Source organism: Myxine glutinosa, chromosome 1 (genome assembly GCF_964187855.1).
Source record: "Myxine glutinosa chromosome 1, kmMyxGlut1.1, whole genome shotgun sequence".
Lineage (NCBI taxonomy): Eukaryota > Metazoa > Chordata > Myxini > Myxiniformes > Myxinidae > Myxine > Myxine glutinosa.
The window spans coordinates 356,661,271-356,685,426 of record NC_136261.1 but is presented as its reverse complement, the minus strand read 5'-3'; the positions used below and the strand labels follow the sequence as shown (position 1 = coordinate 356,685,426).

Below are 24,156 nucleotides of genomic sequence, written 5' to 3'. Positions count from 1 at the left end.
AACAGGTACGCACACTCGGTTCTAAGCTGTCCAGCCTGGGTTTGAATCTCGACCCAGCTATAAACTGTCATCCCGGTGTTTCACTGGCAGGATGATTCATCTGTGTGTGCCGTCCTTCGGATGGACGTCAAATGGGCATGTTTGCTTGAATTTGTTGTTGGCCGTTAAAGATCCCACTGTATCCTTCGTGAAGAGTAGGTGAACTCTCGCCGGCACCTTGACCAAATTCCCACCCACTTGGTCCAAGTATCCTGCGTCCGAGTAGCGGCTCATCCAGGATTGTAACCCCAGCCAAGAAACTGCTTCGGCAGAACCGACACTCTCTATAGAGATTTTTTTTTTTTTTTTGTATACTGAATCGAGGCTCGTGAAAGAGCTAACATTTATTTCACAAACAAATCAACCAGACCAACAAAATATACAAAAAGAGGGAGCGGAAGCCAAGATGGGGAGAGAAGGGGAAGCACACAACCACAACATTTGAGAGCAGGGAGAAGTGTGGGAGGGAGAGGGCTTGGGGGGAGGAGGCGTGGGGGGGGGAGAGGTATAAAACACAAGGGGGAGCATGATGATGATGATGTCCCACCTCATTTATAGTATTTTGCAGGATTTACTTCATTTTTAGACCAAGTGGACCTTGTGCAATGTTATGCTAATGTTCAATCGTGTGCTGGGCCCCTCACCATCTCCATGTATTACATAAAATCTGCCTCTTGGCACCCACCATAACCCACTCTTTCGTTTCTTCACCTCCACCTGTTATTCTCCAGGTACTGTAATCCAAAATACGAGTTTCCCCCACAAGAGCAGGCCGTGGACTTTGTGGTTCAGAGGTGCGAGGCTGCAATCTGCCAGGACCCTGAAACCCTACTGGTCATCGGTGCTTACTCTGTCGGAAAAGAAAAGGTTTTCCTGGGTAAGCTTATTTCTTACATCCACCACCGAAGGCAGACAGAGGATATGTTTTCACCCCTGTTTGTTTGTCTGTGAGCAGGATTATTCAAAAAGTTAGACGGATTCAGACAAAACTCAGTGGACAGGTTGGGTGTGTGACAAGAATAAGCCAATTACATGTTGGTTCAGGTCCAGATCCAGATCCGGCCCAACAGTGCGATACAAAACGTAAACTGCTCAGCCTAGCGGAGGTATGCGCTCAGATGCCGAGTGCCATTCTAGTTCCTAGTGTCTGTCATTATGGTATACTAGGGCATGCCCGTACTATATATAAGCTAGGACGTGCCCGTACGTGGGTGCCCGTTCCTTGCCCAAAAAAAAAAAAAAAAAAATTTGTGTAGGGGTGTGTGTGTGTAAACATCCTAGGGCGTGCCCGTACGTGGGTGCAAAAAAACATGCGTGCAAACAACAACAACAAAAAAAAACTTTGAAACCACGTGGCAGTAACGACCACAGAACCCCCCCCCCCCCTCTATTTACATGAATGGTTTGGTCCATTCGCAACGACCACAGAACCCCCCCCTCTATTTACATGCAATGGTTTGGTCCATTCGCAACGCCAAAGCGAACGGCGAACGGCTAAATCGCCATAGCTCGGTAAGTACTTGTCCGATTAATTTCAAACCTTGAAAAGGCACATCCTCGGGTCCCCAGCAATATACCTGGCAAGTTTCAAGTATATCGGACCGGTAGTTGTCGAGAAACAGCGGTCACAGACAAACACACAGACACACAGACACACAGACACACAGAGATTGCTGGAATTATAGATAGATAATTATTGACCGTTTTGGGTTTCTTCAACATTTTCAGGGGTTTTAATCCGATTTGTCTTTTTTTAAAGTTACATCAACTTCAGTAATCTTTTCTGAGTGCATTTTGCAATTATTTGAACATTTCAAAGCAAACACGGAAACCCTAATGCAAGTGTGATTTTGTCAGAGGAATGATAAGCCTGGTATTGGCTTAACGGTCAAAGTAGCTCGTTAAAGATCTTAGGGTCTTGAGTTTGAGCCCGTCATTCTGTTAAATAACACCATGTGGGTAAACAACTTCCTGGAAACGGGGTGCAATGCATAATTAGCACAGCTGTGCACCCAGCAATGATGCAACCAGCGACTGCAGGCTGCATACAAAATAATAAATAAATAATAAGAGGGAGAATTACTTTGTAGTACACGGCTCCTACTGGTCCCAAAGAATGTTCTTGTTCCAAACACTCAGCAATTGTGAGCCATATACAGTCGGACAAATTGTTTTAGGTATACAAAGCCACATAATTTGCGGTTTCTGTAACTGATCAAAATAAAGCCGTGTACCAAGTTTCAGTTGAATATGTTCGAGGGTATGGGAGATAAGTCTGGAAAGCCACAGGTGGGACGGACGGACGGAAGGACGGAGAGCAAGCCTGTAGTCCCCTCCGGTGAAACCAGTTGCGGACTAATAATAACTAGAATTACACACGGTAGAACACTTACCCCCACCACCTCCTGAACCAAAATTTAATTGGCTTGTTCTTGTCGCCTAACCAACTCATCCACCAAGTTTCGGCCAAATCCGTCCACGTTTTGAGATATCGTGCGAATATATATACATATCGTATATCGTTTTTGGCCTCTCAATGGTGAAGAATCACTAAAAAATAGTATCTGGATGCAGATCTTCACCAAAATCTAATGAATTTTTCCTGTCACATACCCAACCTGTCCACCAAATTTCATCCGAATTCGTCCACAACCTTTTTGAGATATCCTACACAAACAGACAGGGGTGAAAATAACCTCCGTCCAGCTTCGGTGCGGAGGTAATAAGAGGCATGATCACTAACACTGATGCTCGGTGACTTCTTAATCCCAATCTATTCCATTAAAGTCGGTCACCAGGTGGCAGATAAGTGTTGTGAAAGCAGTCGCCATACCGGGCTCTCAGCACTGCCACCGACTCCGAGGGCTTAATGTTTCGAGCTGCATGTCAGTCTCGTTTGAACCTTTTAAACTGGTGCATGACCCAGACTAGATTTCCATGCAGGAACCGAATCCTGGTTTGTCAAATGAGAAGATATCTTAAAGTGCAGTGAGGTCAGTGCAGTCCCGCTTAGTGGATTGTTCAGTCTGAGTGTGCGTGGCCTCTAGTCCCCTCCGGTGGTCAAGGGTCGGTTTGATAGATTGTGAGAAAGTTAATGAAAAATACTTTAACCTCATAAACAGTACAGGCAGAAAAATTACTTGCAGAAGGCAGAATAAATTTTAAAAATTTCAATCGTACAAAAGGGAACGTCAATCTTTTCTCAATTGGGGTGTTATGTTATTTTGATAAAAACCACCTTTAGAGGCCATTTTTCCCCACAAGCGGGGGTTGACCTTTATCGGGGACCGTGGTTGTTGTTGTTTTTCGGTCCCCTTTTTGAAGCAATGTTTTATGGCCGGATGCCCTTCCTGACGCCAACCCTTTTTGCCGCCTTTAACGACAAACAGGGAATTACCAGTGAACTGGTACTCAAATTTGCCGACCTCGGAAGGATGACAGGCTGAGTCAACCCCCCTGGCGTTAATTCAGCGTTAATGTTATGTTATTTTGATAAACCCCCTAAAATCGCCGGGGGTGTCCGCCTGAGGTTTGCGTAAATTGCTTCATGCCGCCTTTTGTCAAGAACTAATGTAGAAACTTCAGCAAATATGTTAAGAAGAAGCAGAATGGTTTACTCAATGGAATGTGGCAATGAGAAGCCTAAAACCTGTTAAATCTTGCATTAAATTGTGTAGGCCCGCTTGGTCGGGTCTGTGCAAATCACTGTAGTTTTAATCTTGAATGGATACAGTGAAGGCTTTGTGGTGAGAACACTGGAATGGAATCCAAGGTTATGAGTTCCATGCCAACTCATGGCAGTAAAGAGAAATAGCCTCAGGAGAATTACCGGATTGTTGGGAAAGGAAAGATCAATTTGACTCATTATGATGGGCTGCCATGATGGGCTGCCATGATGGCCGAGAGGTATGTACACTCACCTCGACGACGTCTATCCTGGGTTTGAATTCCGGCGTTTCACAGGCAGGGTGGGCCAACCCTTGGATGGACATAAACAGGGCGTCCCTTCTGCTGCCGTTAGTAGGTTGACGTTAAAAATCCCATGGTGTCCTTCATGAAGAGTAGGCAAGCTATTGCCGGCACCCTGGCCAAATTACAAGTTCCTGCTCCAACTAGCAGAGGGCGCTGCTTCAGCGACACGGCCACGCCTTCAGCCAATGATGCTACCTCGCAGCCTTGCGCTACATATGAATGAAGAAGGCTCGTTAATGAACTTTAGGGATGTGTGTGTGGTCATCTGCTTGCTCGCTGCCATGGTCCATATGGCTACCGCAGCTTCACATATAGTGGTCGATCCTTGATGCCCTCAGGGTAGCATGGGATGGGCCACAAAATGATATTAATTAATGAAGCAGATCGGTCCAAAAATCGTTTCATAAAAATGCGGGTGAACTACTCCGCGAGTGCTGCAACATTCGTAGCTCGGCCCGGCATCACTTTCAAAACAAGCTCCATTAAAAGCAAGCTTGCAACACAACAGTAACCTAACAGTAACAACAGAAAACAACAACAGGCATTTCAAGGCCATTTTCCCCTGCTAGAGCGGGGGTTAGCCTTGCGGGCCCCATGACAATCTTCTCCATTTTGCCCTATTTTCTACATCTCCCCTTGTTAACCCCCTTTGCCCGCATTTCTTCTACCACCACCTTTAGCCAAGTCTTTCTCGGTCTTCACCGTCCTCTACTTCCTTCTACATTCATTTCCATCATTCTTCTCAACCAGTCACTTTCATCCTTCCTCAACACATGACCAAACCATCTCAACCTGTTTCTCTTTACAGGCTCTATTCCCATCATTTTTCGCAATTCATCATTTGTCTTCCTCTCTCTCAACGATACTCTGCACATCCACTGAACCATTCGCATTTCCACCTTTTCCAGCCTTCGTTGCTGCTCTACGTTCATTACCTATGTCTCGCTCCCATAAATCATAACACTTCTCACACATGCAGCATACACCTTTCCCTTCAGCTTCAACGACACACCCCTCCTCGTCAGCACACCACTCAGTTCCCGAAACTTCTTCCATGCACATCTCACTCTAGCAACTGTCAAAAAGACTAAAGTCGTGTCTCCTCTTGGTGTTTTGTTCAGGTGTTGCGGAGAGGTTGGGTGTTCCTGTGGGAATGGGTTGTGAACGTGTGGCGGTGATGCAGTGCTTGCAGCCGAACATTGCCGTAAGCACCACCACAGTGTTGGAAAACACTTGCCTCCACGTCCTCCCCATGGCGAAACTCAATTTCAAGGTAACTGAACTCCGACAGACAAACGTGGCAGGGTGTTATTGCATTGGAGCGTCATTCGCAGGTGAAATTTTACAACCACTCGCGTTTCAGGCACTGAAGGAACATCTCAATGCATTCAAGGGGAGATTCAGCCGGGTGGTTGCGTTCCGGCCCACAGGCTGGACCATCAAGGGTGGGAATCCTACAATGGCTAACGTCTATTCCAACGTTCGAGGAAAGGTGTCTTTGTATGGTAATTTCCTCATCAGCTCTTCTTTAGCACATCTTGAATCCCGATATTTTGCACCGAGGATGAAACTTGCCCGATTCCATGCATTCTTCTTTTCCCACATGCTCAGGCATTCCCTACAGCGAGCACAGTAGTTTCTCGGAGTTGCGTCGCTTCGTACAGTGGCTGCGCCCACGCCGCATCATCCCCACGGTCAACGTTTCCAATGAACGAGCTCGCCGTGCCATGATGGAGACCTTTCGGCAGTGGCAACAGCATGTAGGTGGCAGGGCCCTAGCCCTGTGAGCTTCTACCTTTAAGAAAACAGATTTATTTATTTTACTACATCTTCCCTGCAATAAACTCTTTCGGGAGAACCACAGGTTATCATCGTCTCTGCTTGGGCATGTTGTGGGACCTCTGCTCTTTGCTGCTCATGCACTTTAAAACAAGTTTTATTTTAAATGTACCGTTTATTTGAAAATAAAGTTTCCACAAATAACTGCATTTCCAGTCTATTTGTATTTACTCGAGCTGGCGATAATTGCAGAATACTATTGTTCATTCGATCACACCAACCAGAAAAGTGGAATTTTTCCTGCATAACTTTTCAGTCAAGCATTTGGGATTTTCGTTCTGTTGCAATAATGTTCGTCATTGATATCAGACCTGCTTGTGAGTTTTGCAAATGCTCGTCTCTCCGACCTTTCAATCGACGGCTTCCGGCGTAACCGTGAGAGTGATCTCCTGGTTACCCCGGCGGACCACCAGGGTGAGAGATGGCTGGCTGGAGACGGCAGTGTAGATATCCGCAGCTGAACGCACAGGCTTTCCATTTGCCTTCAACACGATGTCACCGGGTACAACACCAGCACTAGGAAAGTTAGGGTTACAATTGACTTGATATGTTAATATGTAGGAGAGAGATGTAAGAATTTCAAGTCAGAAAAATGGATTTGTTGCTTTCAAAGCTTAATTTTTCTATCTTATCACACCTCATGCCAACATTTTGTGATGTGACATCTAATTTGCATACTAATTTGACTCAAAGAAATACATTGGCAACGAAAGTTTTTCATAACTTTGTCCAAAATTTTGTTCAAATTTAGATGATGTATGTTAAGCGTGTAAGCATATCCTTAACTACCAGCATGTTTTTCTGATTCTGATGTTCTATACTCTGTTACGGAATGTCGCTGCTTATATTGGGTTGTTTGCCATTGCCTTCCGAGTAGGAATTTGGGATTTGGCCATGGTGCCGGCGATAGCCTACCGACTCTTCGTAACGGATCTTTTATATCCACCACCTAATGCTGGTAGACAGGACACCAGTTTAACGTCTGTCCGAAGGACGACACACATTGATGGATCACCCTGCCGAGCACGTGGGAATGCGTTGTAAATGTGTGGCAGTGATGTGCTTGCAGCTGGAGATTGCCGTGAGCACCACCACCGTCGTTATGGGGGGGGGGGGGGGGAGGGGGGGATATTCAGCTACAGACACAGCTACACTATTTGAAAAGATATTCAACATTTTTCTAAATTTAGCATTACTTCATCAAATGAAAATATTCCTTTAAAAAAGGAAATTTAAATCAATTCTTTCAGTTCAGGCCACTTGGAATACTTGAAAGATCACTTGTGCCAAATTTGAAGTCCAGTGCTCTTTTCCTTCAAACTACTATAAAAATATCGAATTTGAGATCAATGCGTTTTTCTGTTTATTTAATTTTTTGTCTGATTTTCATGTATTTTGCGTTGAAATTCTGATTCTACACATCAAGAGTAATTTCGTACTAAATTTGAAAATTTGATTTTTCTATATCGGACTTGTAAGCTTAAGAGAAGTCATCGCCATTTCCAGGGACACGTAGAGTATTTTGGCAAAGTGAAACACTTACATGTAGGCAGGTGAGTGCTGGGTTACCCGGTAGATCAGAATTCCTTGGGAGACCTCTGGGAAATTGGGATCTCTCATTCTCAGTTCCTGAATCAGACTGGCAATGGGTAATGACAACACAATGACTGATTAGTAAACTTTAAAATAGCACACAATGAACCACCTTTCGAGGCCATTTTCCCCGTAGAGCAGGAGTTGCCCTTTTTCGGGCACCGTTGTCCCCTTTTTGAAGCAATATTTTACAGCCGGATGCCCTTCCTGCCACCAACCCTGTTAGTCGCCTCTCGTGACACAGGGAATTACCAGTGAACTGGTACTCAATTTGCCGACCTCGGAAGGATGACAGGCTGAGTCAACCCCCCCGGTGTTAATTCAGTGATCGACCGGGATTCGAACCCAGGATCCTCGGATCCCAAGCCGGCACGCGAACCGCTAAGCCAACACCAGGCTATAAAATGGCACGCAATAAAGCTCAAAATTCGTATAAAATGTGCTTTCCAAGTAGTCGGTTACGCGTCTTTGTGCAAATCTTTCTTACAGATCGGAGCTGATGATTTAGGATTGGGGGGTGTGGGGGTGAGGACTTGGGGGTGGGAGGGGTTTATTTAATCAAGTCACTATTGTTTGCATAATATTGTTGAAGTTACATTTTACATCGCACAGAATTTCCGTAGGTACTTTTCTCGTAAGGTGATATCGGTCCTGACCTGTTGTGTGTTCTTTCATCTTTGTACGACTGTCTGAGTGCTGGATCCTAACCGTCGTTACTTATTCTGTTTTGGTTCAATAGTGCGGTTTTATACATTAATCGTCTGTCTCTCAGCTAATCTAATGGGCCTGCACCAGCTCGCGTTTTACGGCCTGGCAAAGAGTGGGGCTAAATGAATGGGTCTGTGTCCGGATGCCCTCACAGCTTGGTTGGGGGTGGGGAGCTGGGCGGGGGGTCAATTGGATGGGTTAGAGTCCTCGGTCTGGTAAGTGGTGGGTCGAATTGTGCGGGATGGCACCTGAGCATCCCAGCCTGGCAAGTGGTGTGGTGAAGGACACTGAGAGAATATGATGGATGTGTGGCCACAAATGCACTAAGTTTTCTACATTATTGAATTGTATGGTGCCTCTACTTGCAGAACATGTTTGTATTTGTTAGGTGTTTCGATCTGTGGATAATTCTTATTTTATTTTCAGATTGATGAAGGCCAACGAACATAATGGTGAAGTGATCTTCCTCATCACTCGATGCTCTTCCTGATTTCATAATCTCCCATGATAGTCATGTCAGGCCATCGGTTAACAACTGCTGGTTGCATCATTGCTGAAAGTGCAGCTGTGCCACTGATGCAGTGCTGCCTGATTCCAATAAGCTGGTCCTCGTTTTGCCAACAGCGGAAGGATGACAGGATGAGTCAACCCACTTAGTGGGCACCACAGTAGGCTCAGCACTGTTAGGTGTGTATCCAGTAGGCTCAGCTCAGCACTGTTAGGTGTGTATCCAGTAGGCTCAGCTCAGCACTGTTAGGTGTGTATCCAGTAGGCTCAGCTCAGCACTGTTAGGGGCACCACAGGGGCTCAAACTCAAAAGCCAACACCAGTCTGTTTTACACAATACTCTTACCCAATTCGGCTCTATAATGGATACACACCGCTTTCTCGGTGCACGTTGGTCATTACTCTTGTATCTAATACAAGAGCAAAGCTACCCTACTCAAACACGTGGGCCAAGCTTGTCTTAGTTCAATCTATAGATGCCCGGCCCCCTCTACCCATAACCGTTTATCAGACTGATGAAGGCCTACGAACGCAAATATTTACTTGTGTGTGTTGCTTTTTAATGAAAATGGCCTTCACTCTTCCCGAATTATTTTTCTCCCATAAAAACTTGGTGCAGTTGTACAATAACTTGGTACACTCACATAACTTTGAAGGTAAGCAGAGGAAGAAAAATTTACAGTACAAATTGGTTAAAATAGCATTAGCTTCCAGAAAATTTTCACCAGTATTTTAGTTGCAAAAAAAAAAGTCAATGTGCTGGAAAATGAATGAACTACATCTTAAATTTAAAATGTTTCCTTGGGAGAATGCCCCCCATATCCCTTTAGAACAAGTCAACTCATTTGGGGTTCACACTCTGGTACTCTAATGCAGCAATTTATTTATATATTTTAACAAAATCTCACCGATACCTCTACAACACAGACAGCTCGCAATGAAATACTTGTCTTCATGAAGGGTTGTCATTTTTAACTCTGATGAAGGGCTAACACCCGAAACGTCAGCCACGCCTTTCTTCCCATGGCGGTTGACATACTCAGCATTTCGGTTGATGAAATATATTGGAACGATAGCTCACAGTTTGTTGTCCCCCGTCGCACCACGGAGCGAAAGGGGGACTATGGTTTTCCCCTCCGTCCGTATGTCCGTCCGTCCGTGCGTAAGCGAAGGACCGCATTCGAATTTGGTGTGTGGGTGCAACCCACGTCAAAATCCAAGATGGCCGCGCCATGTATGTCTGATGCCATGTATGTCTGAACCTTGTGAGCGGAATATCTTGAAAAATAAGCGAAGTACCAACTTCTAATGGGTGTGGTGTGGTGTGTGGGTGTATCTAGGCATAAGGAAGAACCCTATTGAAAATTGGGTCTCCACGTCAAAATCCAAGATGGCCACCACCATATATATATATACATGTCTGAACCTTGTGAACGAAATATCTTGAAAAATAAGCGAAGTACCAACTTCTAATCTGGTGAGTGGGTGTATCTAGGCATAAGGAAGAACGCTATTAAAAATTGGGTCGCCACGTCAAAATCCAAGATGGCCGCCTCCATGTATGTCTGAACCTTGTGAGTGAAATATCATCTATCATAGCATGTTTTCTGCGTCTTCCACTTTGTCAACTCACATCACTTCCCCGACGGGGGACCTAGGCGTAACGCTTGTTCCAACAGCTTTCTCAACCATTATTCATTCTACAACTATGCTCATTTTCTTTTCTGTGGAAATGCTTCTCAATCCTCCCTGGGCTTGCTCTGACCTGTCATAGCTGAAAAGCTAGTGGAAAAAAAAAAACAGAGCTTTCTGCTGTGAAAGTACATAATAAGCCCAGTGTCTTTGGCATATGCAAGTGCAGCAGATTTCATGTTATTTCCACTACCCTACTTAATAGTTTATGTACATCCCTGTCCCACTCCACCGGAACGCGAGTCTATTTATTCAGACTGGAGTGGCACACAGGCCATCCCCTGTTTTAGGTTTATCTTGTGGATCAATCCCTATATCTTTCTCACTATAATGGAGCAAACGTGGATTTCAAATTTGACGTGGTGGAAATAGCCACCTTTGGTGGTATCCGGTATTGCAAATCATCTTCCTTTATCTTATAAGGAGTATATGTTGTGATCATTAAAATGTCTTTCAAAAATGATTTTTTTCATTTTATAAAGTGCATTTCCAAGACTGTTGCAGCACATTGCCCACGGAAAGTGGGCCGAGAAGGGTACGCCCGCTTGAAGGGCAGCAGAGCCTGCTCGTATGTGCCATTTCCTCAACTTCTAACTCCCCCTCTTCTTTTCAATGTACCTCCCCATAATCCTGGAATACATATGTAGTGAGCCGATAAATCAAAGCAGAGTACACTCGAGGTAACCGTCCATCTAGACAGAGGACAATGCATAAAAATTATTTACCTGGGATTGAGGGTCAACATGGTAACGCCAATGTATCGCCGCACACCAGGAACAGGTTTCTCTGCAAAATAGCAACAAACAAATCGTGGAGAAGAGGAGAACGGAGGAATTAAAGATTTGAAACTTCCTACAACCAGAAATGGCCGGAAATGCCTCCATGACTCACTTTTCATGTCCTTGGTATCATCCAGGAATTGTTGAACGCGGTTAGACGGGATCGCGAAGGAGATCCCAGCCGTCACTTTCATAGAGTTCACCCCAATCACCTCGCCATCCTGAAAATGATAAGACTTAAATGGCCTCTGAAAGAACGCCGAGTGCTTATAACTGTTGCATTGTCAAGACGACAAACTGCGCATCTCGGCATTTCAAGAGAATATGAGGAGCATAAAGAAAGTCAAAATGAAATGGACAATGCAACCGTAGCCAGAGTTCAGCTTTTGAGTCTAAATATAAAAGTCATGGCTCATGTGCTTGTAAAACAAAATTGCGTATTTAAAATGCTCATATTGCTTCTGTGGTTATCATGTGGAGTTTCTCATAAAAAAATATGATGTGGTCGTTGATGCAGAACTTTTGTGAGCGCATCAGACGTCTAGAAAGTGTTTGAAAACATTCCAGATCCACATTGATAGACGTTTTTATAAATACTGCACTGCAGTGCAATAAAGTGAGACTTACCAGATTAATCAGAGGACCTCCGGAATTTCCGACCTGGGAATAGGGCAAGAAAAGCAAGGGATTATTAATGTACCTTATTAGTGTTGCCTGGTGTTGGTTTAGCGGTTAGGGTGCCGGCTTGGGATCCTAGGATCCTGAGTTCGAATCCCGGTCGATCGCTGAATTAACGCCAGGGGGGGGTTGACTCAGCCTGTCATCCTTCCGAGGTCGGCAAATTGAGTACCAGCTTGCTGGGATGAATGATCCTGGTGTGTACCCCGGTTTAGAATAGGTACACGGTATCCCTGCGCATCGTAAGAGCGTGACCAAGGGTTGGCGTCAGGAAGGGCATCCGGCCATAAAAACATTGCCTCAAACAGGGAACCATGATTGTCATGGGGCCTGCAAGGCTAACCCCTGCCCCAGCGGGGAAAATGGCCTTAAAACGATCATTCATTCATTCATTCATTCATTACAGTCGACACCTGCCGATGACGGTACTGTGGCTGGAAGGAAATGGTTCAAATTGTGTTATCTAGAACCAGAGAGAGCGCATGATAATATTGTAACGGAAATGGTCTAGGCCTCCAGAGGAAGGGATAATTTCACTAAAGCAGTTGCATATTTACTATTATGTTCAGATTAGCAATTACCCCAATTAGCATCACCAGAGATGGTATTTAGATCGCAACTTGTTATCCATCTCTTCCCTCTGCAATTGCACTTTCATATGTCCATCATTTCCCTGATTTTTTTTTTTTGTTCTATTTTCCATGTTCTTCATGGTAGTCGTAAGCCCTGTGACGTCACCGAGACCGAGGTCACATCCTCATTCGACGATTTGAAATGTGGGAGGAGGGGAGGGGGGGCATGAGTGCTGAGCCTACTGGACCAATCGGGGATTGCAACATTTATAAATCAGGAGTCCTCGACCAATTATTTCAAAACGTTTGGACTGACACCTGCTCCTCCAATCCGGACAGATAGTTTTGTACGGTCCAATGAGGAAGGGCGGATGACCTAACTCCACAAGTGAGTTAATGTGGACAATTTGTTAGCTGGACCAATTTGAGAGGTGCTCCAAGAAAAGAGATCCGAACGTGCATCAGAGTTTGTTTATTTTTGTATACAAAATCAAGGCTCCTGGAAGAGCTAGAACACAGAACAAATAAAGACGCAACAGAACAAAAGGAACAGTAGAAGGAAGAGAGGGAGGGGGCTCCAACAGCAGGGCCAGCCAGTGGAAACAAAATAACTCAACTCGGCTTAAAAATCCCGATTGGTCGAAATGAATCCCCACAACAAACAACAACATGCATTTTAAGGCGATTTTCCCTGCTAGAGCGGGGGTTAGCCTTGCGGTCCCCATGACAATCTTCTCCATATTGCCCAATTTTCTGCATCTCCCCTTGCTAACCCCCTTGCCCGCATTTCTTCTTCCACCATCTTTAGCCAAGTCTTTCTCGGTCTTCCCCGTCCTCTACTTCCTTCTACATTCATTTCCATCACTCTTCTCAACCAGTCACTTTCATCCTTCCTCAACACATGACCAAACCATCTCAACCTGTTCCTCTTCACAGCATCAATCACAGGCTCTATTCCCATCATCTTTCGCAATTCATCATTTGTCTTCCTCTCTCTCTCAACGATACTCCGCACATCCACCGAACCATTCGCATTTCCACCCTTTCCAGCCTTCGTTGCTGCTCTACATTCATGACCCATATCTCGCTCCCATAAATCATAACACTTCTCACACATGCAGCATACACCTTTCCCTTCAGCTTCAATGGCACTCCCCTCCTCGTCAGCATGCCACTCAGTTCCCGAAACGTCTTCCATGCACATCTCGCTCTAGCAACCGTTGCCGTGTCTGATCCACCTTCTCCATTCAGCATGTCTCCGAGGTAGCAAAATGTTTTCACACCTTCCAGCTTCACGCCGTCTCCAAGATCCAACTCAACATTTCCTCCATCTGCAGCTCCCTCTGTGCACACCTTACATTTGAATGTACCTGCCACACTGGTTAATGACCCTCTCAGACCACGACATTTTTGATGAACCCACTCAGCGCACATTGTACATTGAATGGAGTTCACTCCGACACCCTTCCTGCACACAGCACATGGCCACTTCCCAGTTCTTTCCACCTCACCACATGCTTTACCACTTGCCATCACCTTTCCTATATTCACCTTCAGACCTTTTGTCTCCATACATTCCTTCCACTTGTTCATCTTTTCCTTCAGTCCATCCATACTTTCCGCAATCAACACCAGATCATCTGCATACAACAACTCCCACAGTAAACCCTCCTTTACGTTCTGAGCCAGCACCTCCATCACAGCTACAAATAGTAGTGGACTTAGTACCGACCCCTGATGCACTCCCACCTTCACCTCAAACTCACCACTGTTCCCGTCCTTCGTCCTTACAGCTGTGCGCGCTCTTTTGTACATTGCCATCACTACTCTGATCAACCATTCCTCCACTCCTAACTTGCTCAATGCCCATGTCAATACTTCGCGTGGAACCCTATCGAATGCTTTCTCCAGATCAATCCCCGATACAACTAAATCAGTACACAGAGGTTGCCTGCGATTGGTCAAAACCGTGATATTCAAGGGTTTACTGTACGATTTAACACGGAAAATTGGATGAAAACACAAACAACACGGATGAAAATATAACAGTAAAACACACAGGATATGGTTTGGAAAATATAGGTTTAATTGAGGTGGCAGGAGCAGTTGCAGATTTAACCTACACGTGGAGCAACTCTGAATCGGAGATTCTCGGAGCTCTGAAAATCGTCTTTATGGCACATTGGCACAGAGTTAATCTTTCCAGCGCAATTAAACCAACCGACATGACCCGTCAACTCACAAGCTCTCCTTGCTGGATACCAATCCAAGTGACACACAGATGGGGATCATCCCAGTTTAATTTACCTTCTACCTATCCTATATAGTGTCTGGTTGAGGATTAGTTTTAAAAGTAAGCGAGTGCATTTGCGTTTCGAGATGAGCACACGTTTCCCCGCATTCATTCATTTTCCGTTAGATTCAACAATTCTTATTTATTATTCATTAAATCAGTTTATTTTATAATTATTGATGGTTGCTTTTGGATTCTGAGTTTATCTTTCTGCATGCAGTATATACGAGTACTATCTACTATGAATGGATGAGGTGTGTGTGTGTGTGTGTGATGTTTTTTGCGGAGATCTGCTGGAGCTTTCTGATGTGGAATGTGACACACCGAAATGATCCTTATGATCTCCTGAGTTGATTTGGCTAATTATCTTCAAATAATCCAGAAGAATTCCCATGTTTTAAACGCACACCATGTTAAGGAGTATAGAGCAGCTTAATAGGCCCTTCCATGGCATGGCATTCTAATTAAAAAATAAATAACAAAAAGAATGATAGCATTGTAACAAAACAGATATTAATTAATACCAACAGTAACAACAATAATAATGGTAATATCATTTGGCACGAATAATAACGAACGTATAACTCCCTGCCCCTGGCCCAATCACATCTGTGTTTGGTGAAAGGCAGGCTCATTGGCAAGCAGGTATGCTACAAGGCCATGAAGACCAATTAAAATTTGGTCCAATGGACCAACGGGCCCACTATTTTAAATTAAACAAAGAGGTTGATACTATCGGTGCCCCGCCTTTTGGGTGAAACGAGGAACAGATCGGTCTAATATTAAAGCTGACCTGGAAGAGATGAGTGTTCACCGATTTCATATCGTGCGACAACCACGGCCAAACAATTATCGACTCGGATTTCGTACAGGGACGATGTAGAGTTCATTGTCTATCAGATTTTGGTGCAAGACCAACAGTTTCTATTTGGACAACTAGCAGAAGTACCCAGCGTTGCCGCGTGGCGGGGGGTGGATGAGGGAGGAGGCAGGAGAGGGAGGGGTGAGGAAGGGAGTGGGGGGAGTGGAAGGGGGTTCATCACCTTTTCATTGAATATATGCTGGTGAATGTGCCGTTCATCACGTTTGAGTCAAGTGTGATGCCGGTCAGGAAGAAGAAGAAGCCTTACTACCAACTTCATACACTTCCGGAATTGTTTGATTTATCTGTGTTCAAATGTCTGGTGATTGTTTTGTATTTATTTATGCGAATGTGCACTTGTATATAACTGTTGTTAATTAAAAACGGCTTCGGCACTATCGAGCGAATTTTTTATTTTTTTTGTAAAACATCCAAAAAAACGAACTTTCTTTTCAGATTTTTTTTTTTTTTGCCTAAAACCCTCCCAGGCACTCACTGATGAACCTTTGAAAGTTTGACAAAGATCCGTTCAGCCATCTCTGAGAGAAAATGGCGCCACACAGCCAGACAAACAGCTCTCTTTATATAGTAGAACTAGCTGAAAGCACCCGGCGTTGCCCGGGTTCTTTTTGAATGAATTTACTACTATAATTCAGCTTTTACTCGCGGCCGTAGAAGATTAATTTAAGTGCGAAATTGGCCCAGCCCGGCCGAGGCGGCCTCGCCACCTAGCCTATAACCTTCCCGGGGCCCGTCCCGACATTTTTTGTTTCAGAGGTTTCCTCCTATCTTTCACCGTTCAGGAGATTAGCACGTGCAGACAAACAAACAAACAAAAACTTTCTTTTATATATATATGTATATAGATATAGATATAGTATGATGTACAAACGCATACATGAATGGCAGCATCTGTTTGGATGTAGTCGAGGTCTTTGCTGGAAATGCCGAGCTGGTGGGAGGGACGGTGGGAAGAACTCACGACTCCAGATGTGACTGTGTTCGTCAGAGAGAAAGGGCTGCCCATAGCTACCACAAACTCTCCTGGACGTACGGCTGCCGAGTCGCCCAAACGCAACACGGGTAATGGTGGCTGGGGCAAGGTGAGACCGATGTGAGGCACAAGAGGACTCGTAATTCTGCTTGCTAAGGAATGTTCAATACAAAGGCCATAACACGGTGAATAAGATCAAACATTATCACCTTAACATTGATGCGTAATGTGGCAATATCTGTGGCCTGGTCCACTGCCACCAGATAGGCCATGCATTTGTGCCCTTCGGCCAGATGCACACGAACAGCACGACGTCCCGCCACAACATGGGCGTTGGTGACAATAAGGCCATCAGAAGAAACGATGAAACCAGACCCGGTAGATACAGTTATCTGTTGCTGGGTTAGGGGATGCCTGGAGAAAAAGTGCGTACAGCAAAAATTAACTTTCTACAAGAATTACACAACAATTAACACATTACAATTAGATTCCCATTCTCTCACTTTGCTGCTGACCCAAACCTGCCTTCCAAGAATCTCAATGAAGACAACTGCTGGTGCCGCTTTTTCCACTATATCTGCCAGAAAGTTGAAGCGATGTCGAGGAGAATCGGGGTCCTTGGGAGGTGCAGAAACGGCGCAGTTAGCAAGCGGGAGCAGGCGGTGAAAACATCTGGTCACGGCATTCCCAGATCCCCGATCGGCAGGAAGGCCCACTGGGTCACGGCGGAGAAGCAAGCCGAGGCCTATTCCCAATCCAAGTCCACTCCCAAGCAGTACAAAGCACTTGTACAGTCTGCCAACACAGGGGTTAGGTAGGGTAAGGTTACACGCGTTGTGTCAAACGTGTGGATTGATTGATCGACTTCATTGTCTGTATGTGTACGGTTTTTGTACAGTTCACTTTATAAGTTGTTTGATGCTTTTAAATCAGGCAAGTCTTAGCACTCTGTCACAAATAAACCGACGCAAACCTATGAGGAAATAGAAACTAGGAGCAAACGGCAAAGAATCTGCAAACAGATACTCACACCTTGCTCGGCTTCACGCTGTTGAAACCAAAGCTTTCAGAATCATTGGAATCTCCCGCGATGAAGCTAACTCCGAGGGCCTTTCACTCACTCACCGCAGGCAGGTTGGTGGTCTTTCTGTCTTCCACCGACTCCTCTCCGGCCTTGCTCCCCAGCTCTCTCTGGGCTCTGTCCCCCAAATATTCCTACAGGTCGCACAAGATCTGCCAGCAACCCTCTTATGGTTAAACTGCCAAAATCTCGGCTCTCTGCTCACCTTCACTCTTTCATTCCCCTTTTCTCCTACCTCTGGAACAAACTCCCACACTCCCTTCAATCCCACTCCTCCCTCCAGGTCTTTAAAACAGCTGTTCACCACCATCTCTTATCATCCCCATCCAAAACCTTGATCTTTTCTACCCCCGCTAATTCACCCCAGATACACTTTTTTGAAACACCAACTTCTGTCCTGGAAATCCTAGCAGTGTACATGTGTTTTATACCTCTCCCTCCCATAGATCTCCCAATGTCCCTGTTCTCTACTGTTGTACTTGTGTGCTTCCCTCTCTCTCCCCATCTTGTCTCCCGCTCCCTTTATTATGTTTTATGTGTTTTTTTTTGTGATTGGTGTTATTTATTACATTAATGTTAAGCCCCTGTCACACCTTGACGATTTAGCCAGCGTATGCCGACGTATCAAAATTGAGTGCTGGTGTGAGTCATACGCTGGCATACGTCGACAAATTTTGTGCATGCACGAAATTTGTCGACGAGCTCGGCGTACTACGACGTATGCCAGCGTGCTTCAGCGTGCTCTTAACGTAGCCAAATTTTTCATACGTCGGCATACGCTGGCTAAAACGTCAAGGTGTGACAGCGGCTTTAATCTTACACGAGCCTCGATGTTGTGTACAAAAAAACCCATAAAAAAACCAGTGGATTTGCCTCTTGTTTACTAGTCAGTTGAAATGTCAGCTGAGCGATGTGAGTGTAGTGGTGCATACAATGCGACTACTACTATGTTAACGGCCTCAATTATTTCAACCTTCCTGTGGGTTCAGCTGGAGAACGTTATTAGCCCAAGACTTTCACCGTCAGGCCTGACATTCTAATTGTGCTGAAGATAACCTCCCTGTTCTTCACGAATGATGTTGTGGCATCCTTAAGGTCCATGAACTGATGCTCGACACACCAGCCTCAACCTCCACCTGATGGGCAGCAAGCACACACATCGACACCTCACCATGCCTACGAAACGCCAGGATGAAAGTTTATTGCTAGGCTAAGATTTTAACCCAGGCTAGACAGCTTAGAGGAGAGTGTGCCACGTCTAGGCTAACCTGCCAGCCCAGGTGCGCATTGTGACATAATATTAAGCCAGCCACCTCAACTGTTAAGCCAACGCCAGGCCTACTCAATATATAAATTAATTATATTTTGTTCAATATGCAATGCAGTACGTTAAAACAGCTTGAAATCAGACAACACTTGAAAAATGTATGCACAACAGGAAGTAATGGACAATGCAATGTTTGTTTTTGGTTTTTAAGCAAAGAACACAAGGACAACAGTCATTTCTCCACCTGACAATGTGGTACTCATTTCACTTAAAGTTTCTTATATTATATACCTATAGTAGGTTTTAAAACTCATTTCCAGGTCACAGCACCCAAGAACCTCAACAGTGGGAGACACAGCTGCTCTGATTAATTTTTTTTATTCATTAATTAAATAGTTCTGGCTAAACTTCCAAAATCCAGGTTCACTGCACACTCACTTCTTCCGTCTATGGAGCCACCTTCCAGAGGCTGTTCAATGTCTTCCTTCAGGTCTTGAAGCAAGCAATGTCTTGTCATTCCCCATCCTGACCAATTATTTTTATTATCCCCATTAAATTTTCCAAACCCAACCATCTTACTTTGCTAGTTTCAGTGTTTCCCTCCCTCCTCACTCTCCTCTTTTCCTGTTCATTCATTCCCTTGATGTTTGCCCCACTGCCATTCAGTTCTGCCTTCCTTCTCCATGAGCCTCTATTCTGTAAATAAATAAAAAATTGTGCATATGTCTGTTTATGACCCAACATTACAGCAATCAGACTCCCCAGTGAGTCCTGAACAATTTATTATCCCACGTGCATAGCGCAAAGCGGGGTCAAGCAATTCGTTCAATCTGTCTGTCTATCCGTGCATGAAATGTATATGTAAAAAGTAATATGTAAGGAATGTATGGAGACAAAAGGTCTGAAGGTGAATATCGGAAAAATGAAGGTGATGGCAAGTGGTAAAGCATGTGGTGAGGTGGAAAGAACTGGGAAGTGGTCGTGTGCTGTTTGCAGAAAGGGTGTCGGAGTGAACTCCATTCCATGTACAATGTGTGCAGAGTGGGTTCATCAAAAATGAGAGGGTCATTAACCAGTGTGGCAGCTCCATTCAAGTGTAAGGTGTGCACAGAGGGAGCTGCAGATGGAGGAAATGTTGAGTTGGATCTTGGAGACGGCATGAAGCTAGAAGGTGTGAAAACATTTTGTTACCTAGGAGACATGCTGAATGGAGAAGGTGAATCAGACTCGGCAACGGTTGCAAGAGTGAGATGTGCATGGAAGAAGTTTCGGGAACTGAGTGGCGTGCTGACGAGGAGGGGAGTGTCGTTGAAGCTGAAGGGAAAGGTGTATGCTGCATGTGTGAGAAGTGTTATGATTTATGGGAGCGAGACATGGATAATGAATGTGGAGCAGCAACGAAGGCTGGAAAGAGTGGAAATGTGAATGGTTCGGTGGATGTGCGGAGTATCGTTCAGAGAGAGGAAGACAAATGATGAATTGCGAAAGATGGGAATAGAGCCCGTGATTGATGCTGTGAAGAGGAACAGGTTGAGATGGTTTGGTCATGTGTTGAGGAAGGATGAAAGTGACTGGTTGAGAAGAGTCATGGAAATGAATGTGGAAGGAGGTAGAGGACGGGGAAGACCGAGAAAGACTTGGCTAAAGATGGTCGAAGAAGAAATGCGGTCAAGGGGGTTAAAAAGGGGAGATGCAGAAAATAGGGAAAAATGGAGAAGATCGTCATGGGGACCGCAAGGCTAACCTCCACTCTTGCAGGGAAAATGGCCTTAAAATGCCTGTTGTTGTTGTTGTTGTTGTCTGTCTATCCGTACCAGTATACGGCTAGGATCAAGGAGCTATTTAATTTCAAAGATTATTAAGGGTTTTTATATTTTCAACTCTCGACCACGAATTGGAAAACACGAATCTGCATTTTATCTGTACGTACTTTGAATTTGGCAAATTGTACAGAATGTTGTCCCCAGCGAGCACGCGCATAGAGGAGCAAAACAATTGCTCCGATCATTTCAAACAGGAAACTTACTGCTTTTAGGGACGTCAAAGGACACAAACAGGCATGAAGAACGAATTTAACATGTTAAATAAGGTGGTGTAAAAGAGGGTGCTTCAATTGTGGTAAACATCGGAATAAATGTTTGTTTTATTTTTTTTAAAGCCTTTAAAACTTTTGTTTTATTTCAATGTCAGTTCAATGATATATTTGAACACCGTACAACACAAATCACCTTGTTTCCGCTTCCAAAAACCTCCAGTTTAGTCGTAGTAGGGAAAATTTTACGCCGTCTCAACCAATCAAATTTTCCACGTGCTCCGAGGACGGAGTAACAGCGAGATTCAGACAAAATGGTGGTGCCTAGCAATGTAACGACAGAGTCTTCATCAAAAATATTTTTATTTAGTGCATCTTTATCTCCAGGATCGTTCCAAAACCTTCGGTTTCTCCAAGAAGAGTCGGCAGAAGGTTAAGCTCTGGACTTCCGTTTGACCCATCGGCTTTGTGTGGTTGTCATCACGCCGGTCATTCAAAGTTCGCGAACAAAGCGAATATACAGTGCATTCAGAAAGTATTCAGACCCCTTAACTTTTTTCACATTTTGTTATGTTGCAGCCTTATGCTGAAATCGTTTAAATTCATTTTTTCCCTCATCAATCAACACTCAATACCCCATAATGACAAAGAGAAAGCAGGATTTTAGAAAGTTTTGCAAATTTATTAAAAAGAAAAAACTGAAATATCATATTTACATAAGTATTCATACCCTTTGCTACGACACTTGAAATTTAGCTCAGGTGCCTCCCATTTTTCTTGATCATCTTTGAGATGTTTATACACCTTGAATGGAGTCCACCTGTGGTAAATTCAATTGATTGGACATGATTTGGAAAGGCACACACCTGTCTATATAAGGTCTCACAGCTGACAATGCATATCAGAGCAAAAACCAAGCCATGAGGTCGAAGGAACTGCCTGCAGAGCTCAGAGACAGGATTGTGTCGAGCCACAGATCTGGGGAAGCCCACAAAAAAAATTCTACTGCATTGAAGGTTCCCAAGAGCACAATGGCCTCCATAATTATTAAAGGAAGAAGATTGGAACAACCACGACTCTTCCTAGAGCTGGCTGCCAGGCCAAACTGAGCAATCGGGGGAGAAGGGCCTTGGGAAGAGAGGTGACCAAGAACCCGATGGTCACTGGCTGAGCTCCAGAGATCCTGTGTGGAGATGGGAGAAAGTTCCAGAAGGACAACCATCACTGCAACACTCCACCGATCTGGGCTTTATGGCAGAGTGGCCAGCCAGAAGCCTCTCCTCAGTGAAAGACCAGCTCTTGGAAGAGTCCTGGTTGTTTCAAACTTCTTCCATTTAAGAATTATGGAGGCCACTGTGCTCTTGGGAACCTTCAATGCAGCAGAATTTTTTTGTAGGCTTCCCCAGATCTGTGCATTGACACAATCCTGTCTCTGAGCTCTGCAGGCAGTTCCTTCGACCTCATGGCTTGGTTTATGCTCTGATATGCATTGCCAGCTGTGAGACCTTATATAGACAGGTGTGTGCCTTTCCAAATCATGTCCAATCAATTGAATTTACCACAGGTGGACTCCAATCAAGGTGTAGAAACATCTCAAAGATGATCAAGAGAAATGGGAGGCACCTGAGCTAAATTTCAAGTGTCGTAGCAAAGGGTATGAATACTTATGTAAATGTGATATTTCAGTTTTTTCTTTTTAATAAATTTGCAAAACTTTCTAAAATCCTGTTTTCTCTTTGTCAATATGGGGAATGGAGTGTAGATTGGTGAGGAAAAAGTGAAAGGGTCTGAATACTTTCTGAATGCACTGTAGATTGTGCTCGGAACCACGCAAAGCAAGAGTTGAAAAGACCTTTCCCATGTCCTCGTTTCGCAAGACCGTATCGGGTAAGGTGTTCTATGAACCCTCCAGTTACTTCCGCCACAGAAGGTGGATGGAGGTCATGTTTTCACCCCTGTCTATTTGTGAAAACAATATCTCAAAAAGTTGTGTACGGATTCGGACGAAATTTGGTGGACATTTTGGATGTGTGACGAGGACTAAATGATTACATTTTGGTTCAGGTCCGAATCCAGATCCGACCAATCAGTGGGATACAAACCATAACCTGTGCTGTGCAGCCTGGCGGAGGTATGCGTTGACTGATGTACTCGTTTTAGATGTTAACGACTTGTGCAAACTACAGGAGAACGCAAACCCCCATGGCCGAATACCTTTGGTCTCCAGGGTGCAGACCCTTCCGTCAACTCGACGTCTGTGAAAATCACGTGCGTTACCCTGCATAGAGCACTGACGTCACGCCGAACGCCCGACGTCATTCCACATCCCGAAGTAAAACTTAAACAATTCCATAAATTGAATCATTTATTGACGGGGCGGGTGAATGAGTGTTTGGACTTTCGAGGGAATCCTCCGGTCATTACGTTTTAATTTCCGTGGACAGTGCGAACAATCGAGTGGCGAACACATCGAACCTCACACCTTTAATAACAGCACATGACGTAAGACGCACCCGAAGTATCTCTTAATACCTGTCCCATTACTTTACTCATGATATAAAATATGTTTTTACTATCTTACCAAAAACAGTTAATGCGGAAGACACTCAGTCTCACCGGCAATGCCCACGCCATGCCTCCTCCCATTCCCCCGTCTTCCCAACGCGAATCCGACGTTCCTGTTGTCTATTCCGGAGCAGACGTGTTGCGGCCGCAAGATGTCTCACGTGCTGATTTCCCGGCAAGGTAAAGCGGCTGGTGGAATACAAGGACGCGTAGAACACGTGCAACCTCGCCATCGCTACGAGCATGGCGAATCGGGCAAAGGGAAACCGCGAAGCCGTTGTCGGTAACGCGAATCGGGCAAAGCGAAACCGCGACTTCTTTTCCTCACTGACCTTTATCAATCCGAATAGTGTGTACTGCACATGGAACCTGGCAGCACGTCACCGTTTTAAAATAAGTAATCATCCAATTTTTCATTTGAATATTATATTAATGTATTTTGTCAATCAATAAGTAGAATTTATCTTGCAATTGTTGCCGCTCAAAAATATATGATTGGAATGACGTCATAGGATGTTAACGTCAAAAGCTTGCAGTGCGTCATAAGTCCCAGGTCACGGTTTTAGCTGCTTACACATGATTTGTTTATATAGTCAGGCAGCTTAGTAGCATACTTATCGAAAATGGGGAACGGCTTGACATAAGCGCCATTTTTATTTTGGTGGTCCATTAGACTAGACCAT

General features: G+C 44.6%; 2 protein-coding genes across 6 annotated transcripts in view; one reads left to right on the top strand and one right to left on the bottom strand.

Moving 5' to 3' along the window:
* TMEM127 (transmembrane protein 127) overlaps positions 1-5,999 on the top strand; it is a 33,353-nt gene extending 27,354 nt beyond the window's left edge. For 4 of the 5 annotated variants that reach the window (XM_078769937.1, XM_078769935.1, XM_068099091.2 and 1 more), the window contains 4 exons: positions 771-916; positions 5,133-5,284; positions 5,375-5,516; positions 5,623-5,999. In XM_078769937.1, coding sequence (XP_078626063.1) covers positions 771-916; positions 5,133-5,284; positions 5,375-5,516; positions 5,623-5,798 — 616 coding nt within the window. In that variant the 3' untranslated portion in view covers positions 5,799-5,999. Of the gene's footprint in view, positions 1-770; positions 917-5,132; positions 5,285-5,374 lie in introns of all 5 variants that reach the window. The other variant, XM_078769936.1, reaches the window with a different exon arrangement.
* On the bottom strand, positions 5,946-23,777 carry LOC137413674 (serine protease HTRA2, mitochondrial). Its single transcript, XM_068099122.2, has 9 exons — positions 23,525-23,777; positions 17,054-17,323; positions 16,738-16,942; positions 16,433-16,627; positions 11,757-11,789; positions 11,242-11,350; positions 11,076-11,136; positions 7,394-7,489; positions 5,946-6,366 (listed from the first exon to the last, which is right to left on the bottom strand). Exons 1-9 carry the CDS (start codon positions 23,716-23,718, stop codon positions 6,201-6,203), a joined length of 1,329 nt encoding a protein of 442 aa, XP_067955223.2. The 5' UTR covers positions 23,719-23,777; the 3' UTR covers positions 5,946-6,200.
* Between the last annotated feature and the right edge of the window lie 379 nt (positions 23,778-24,156).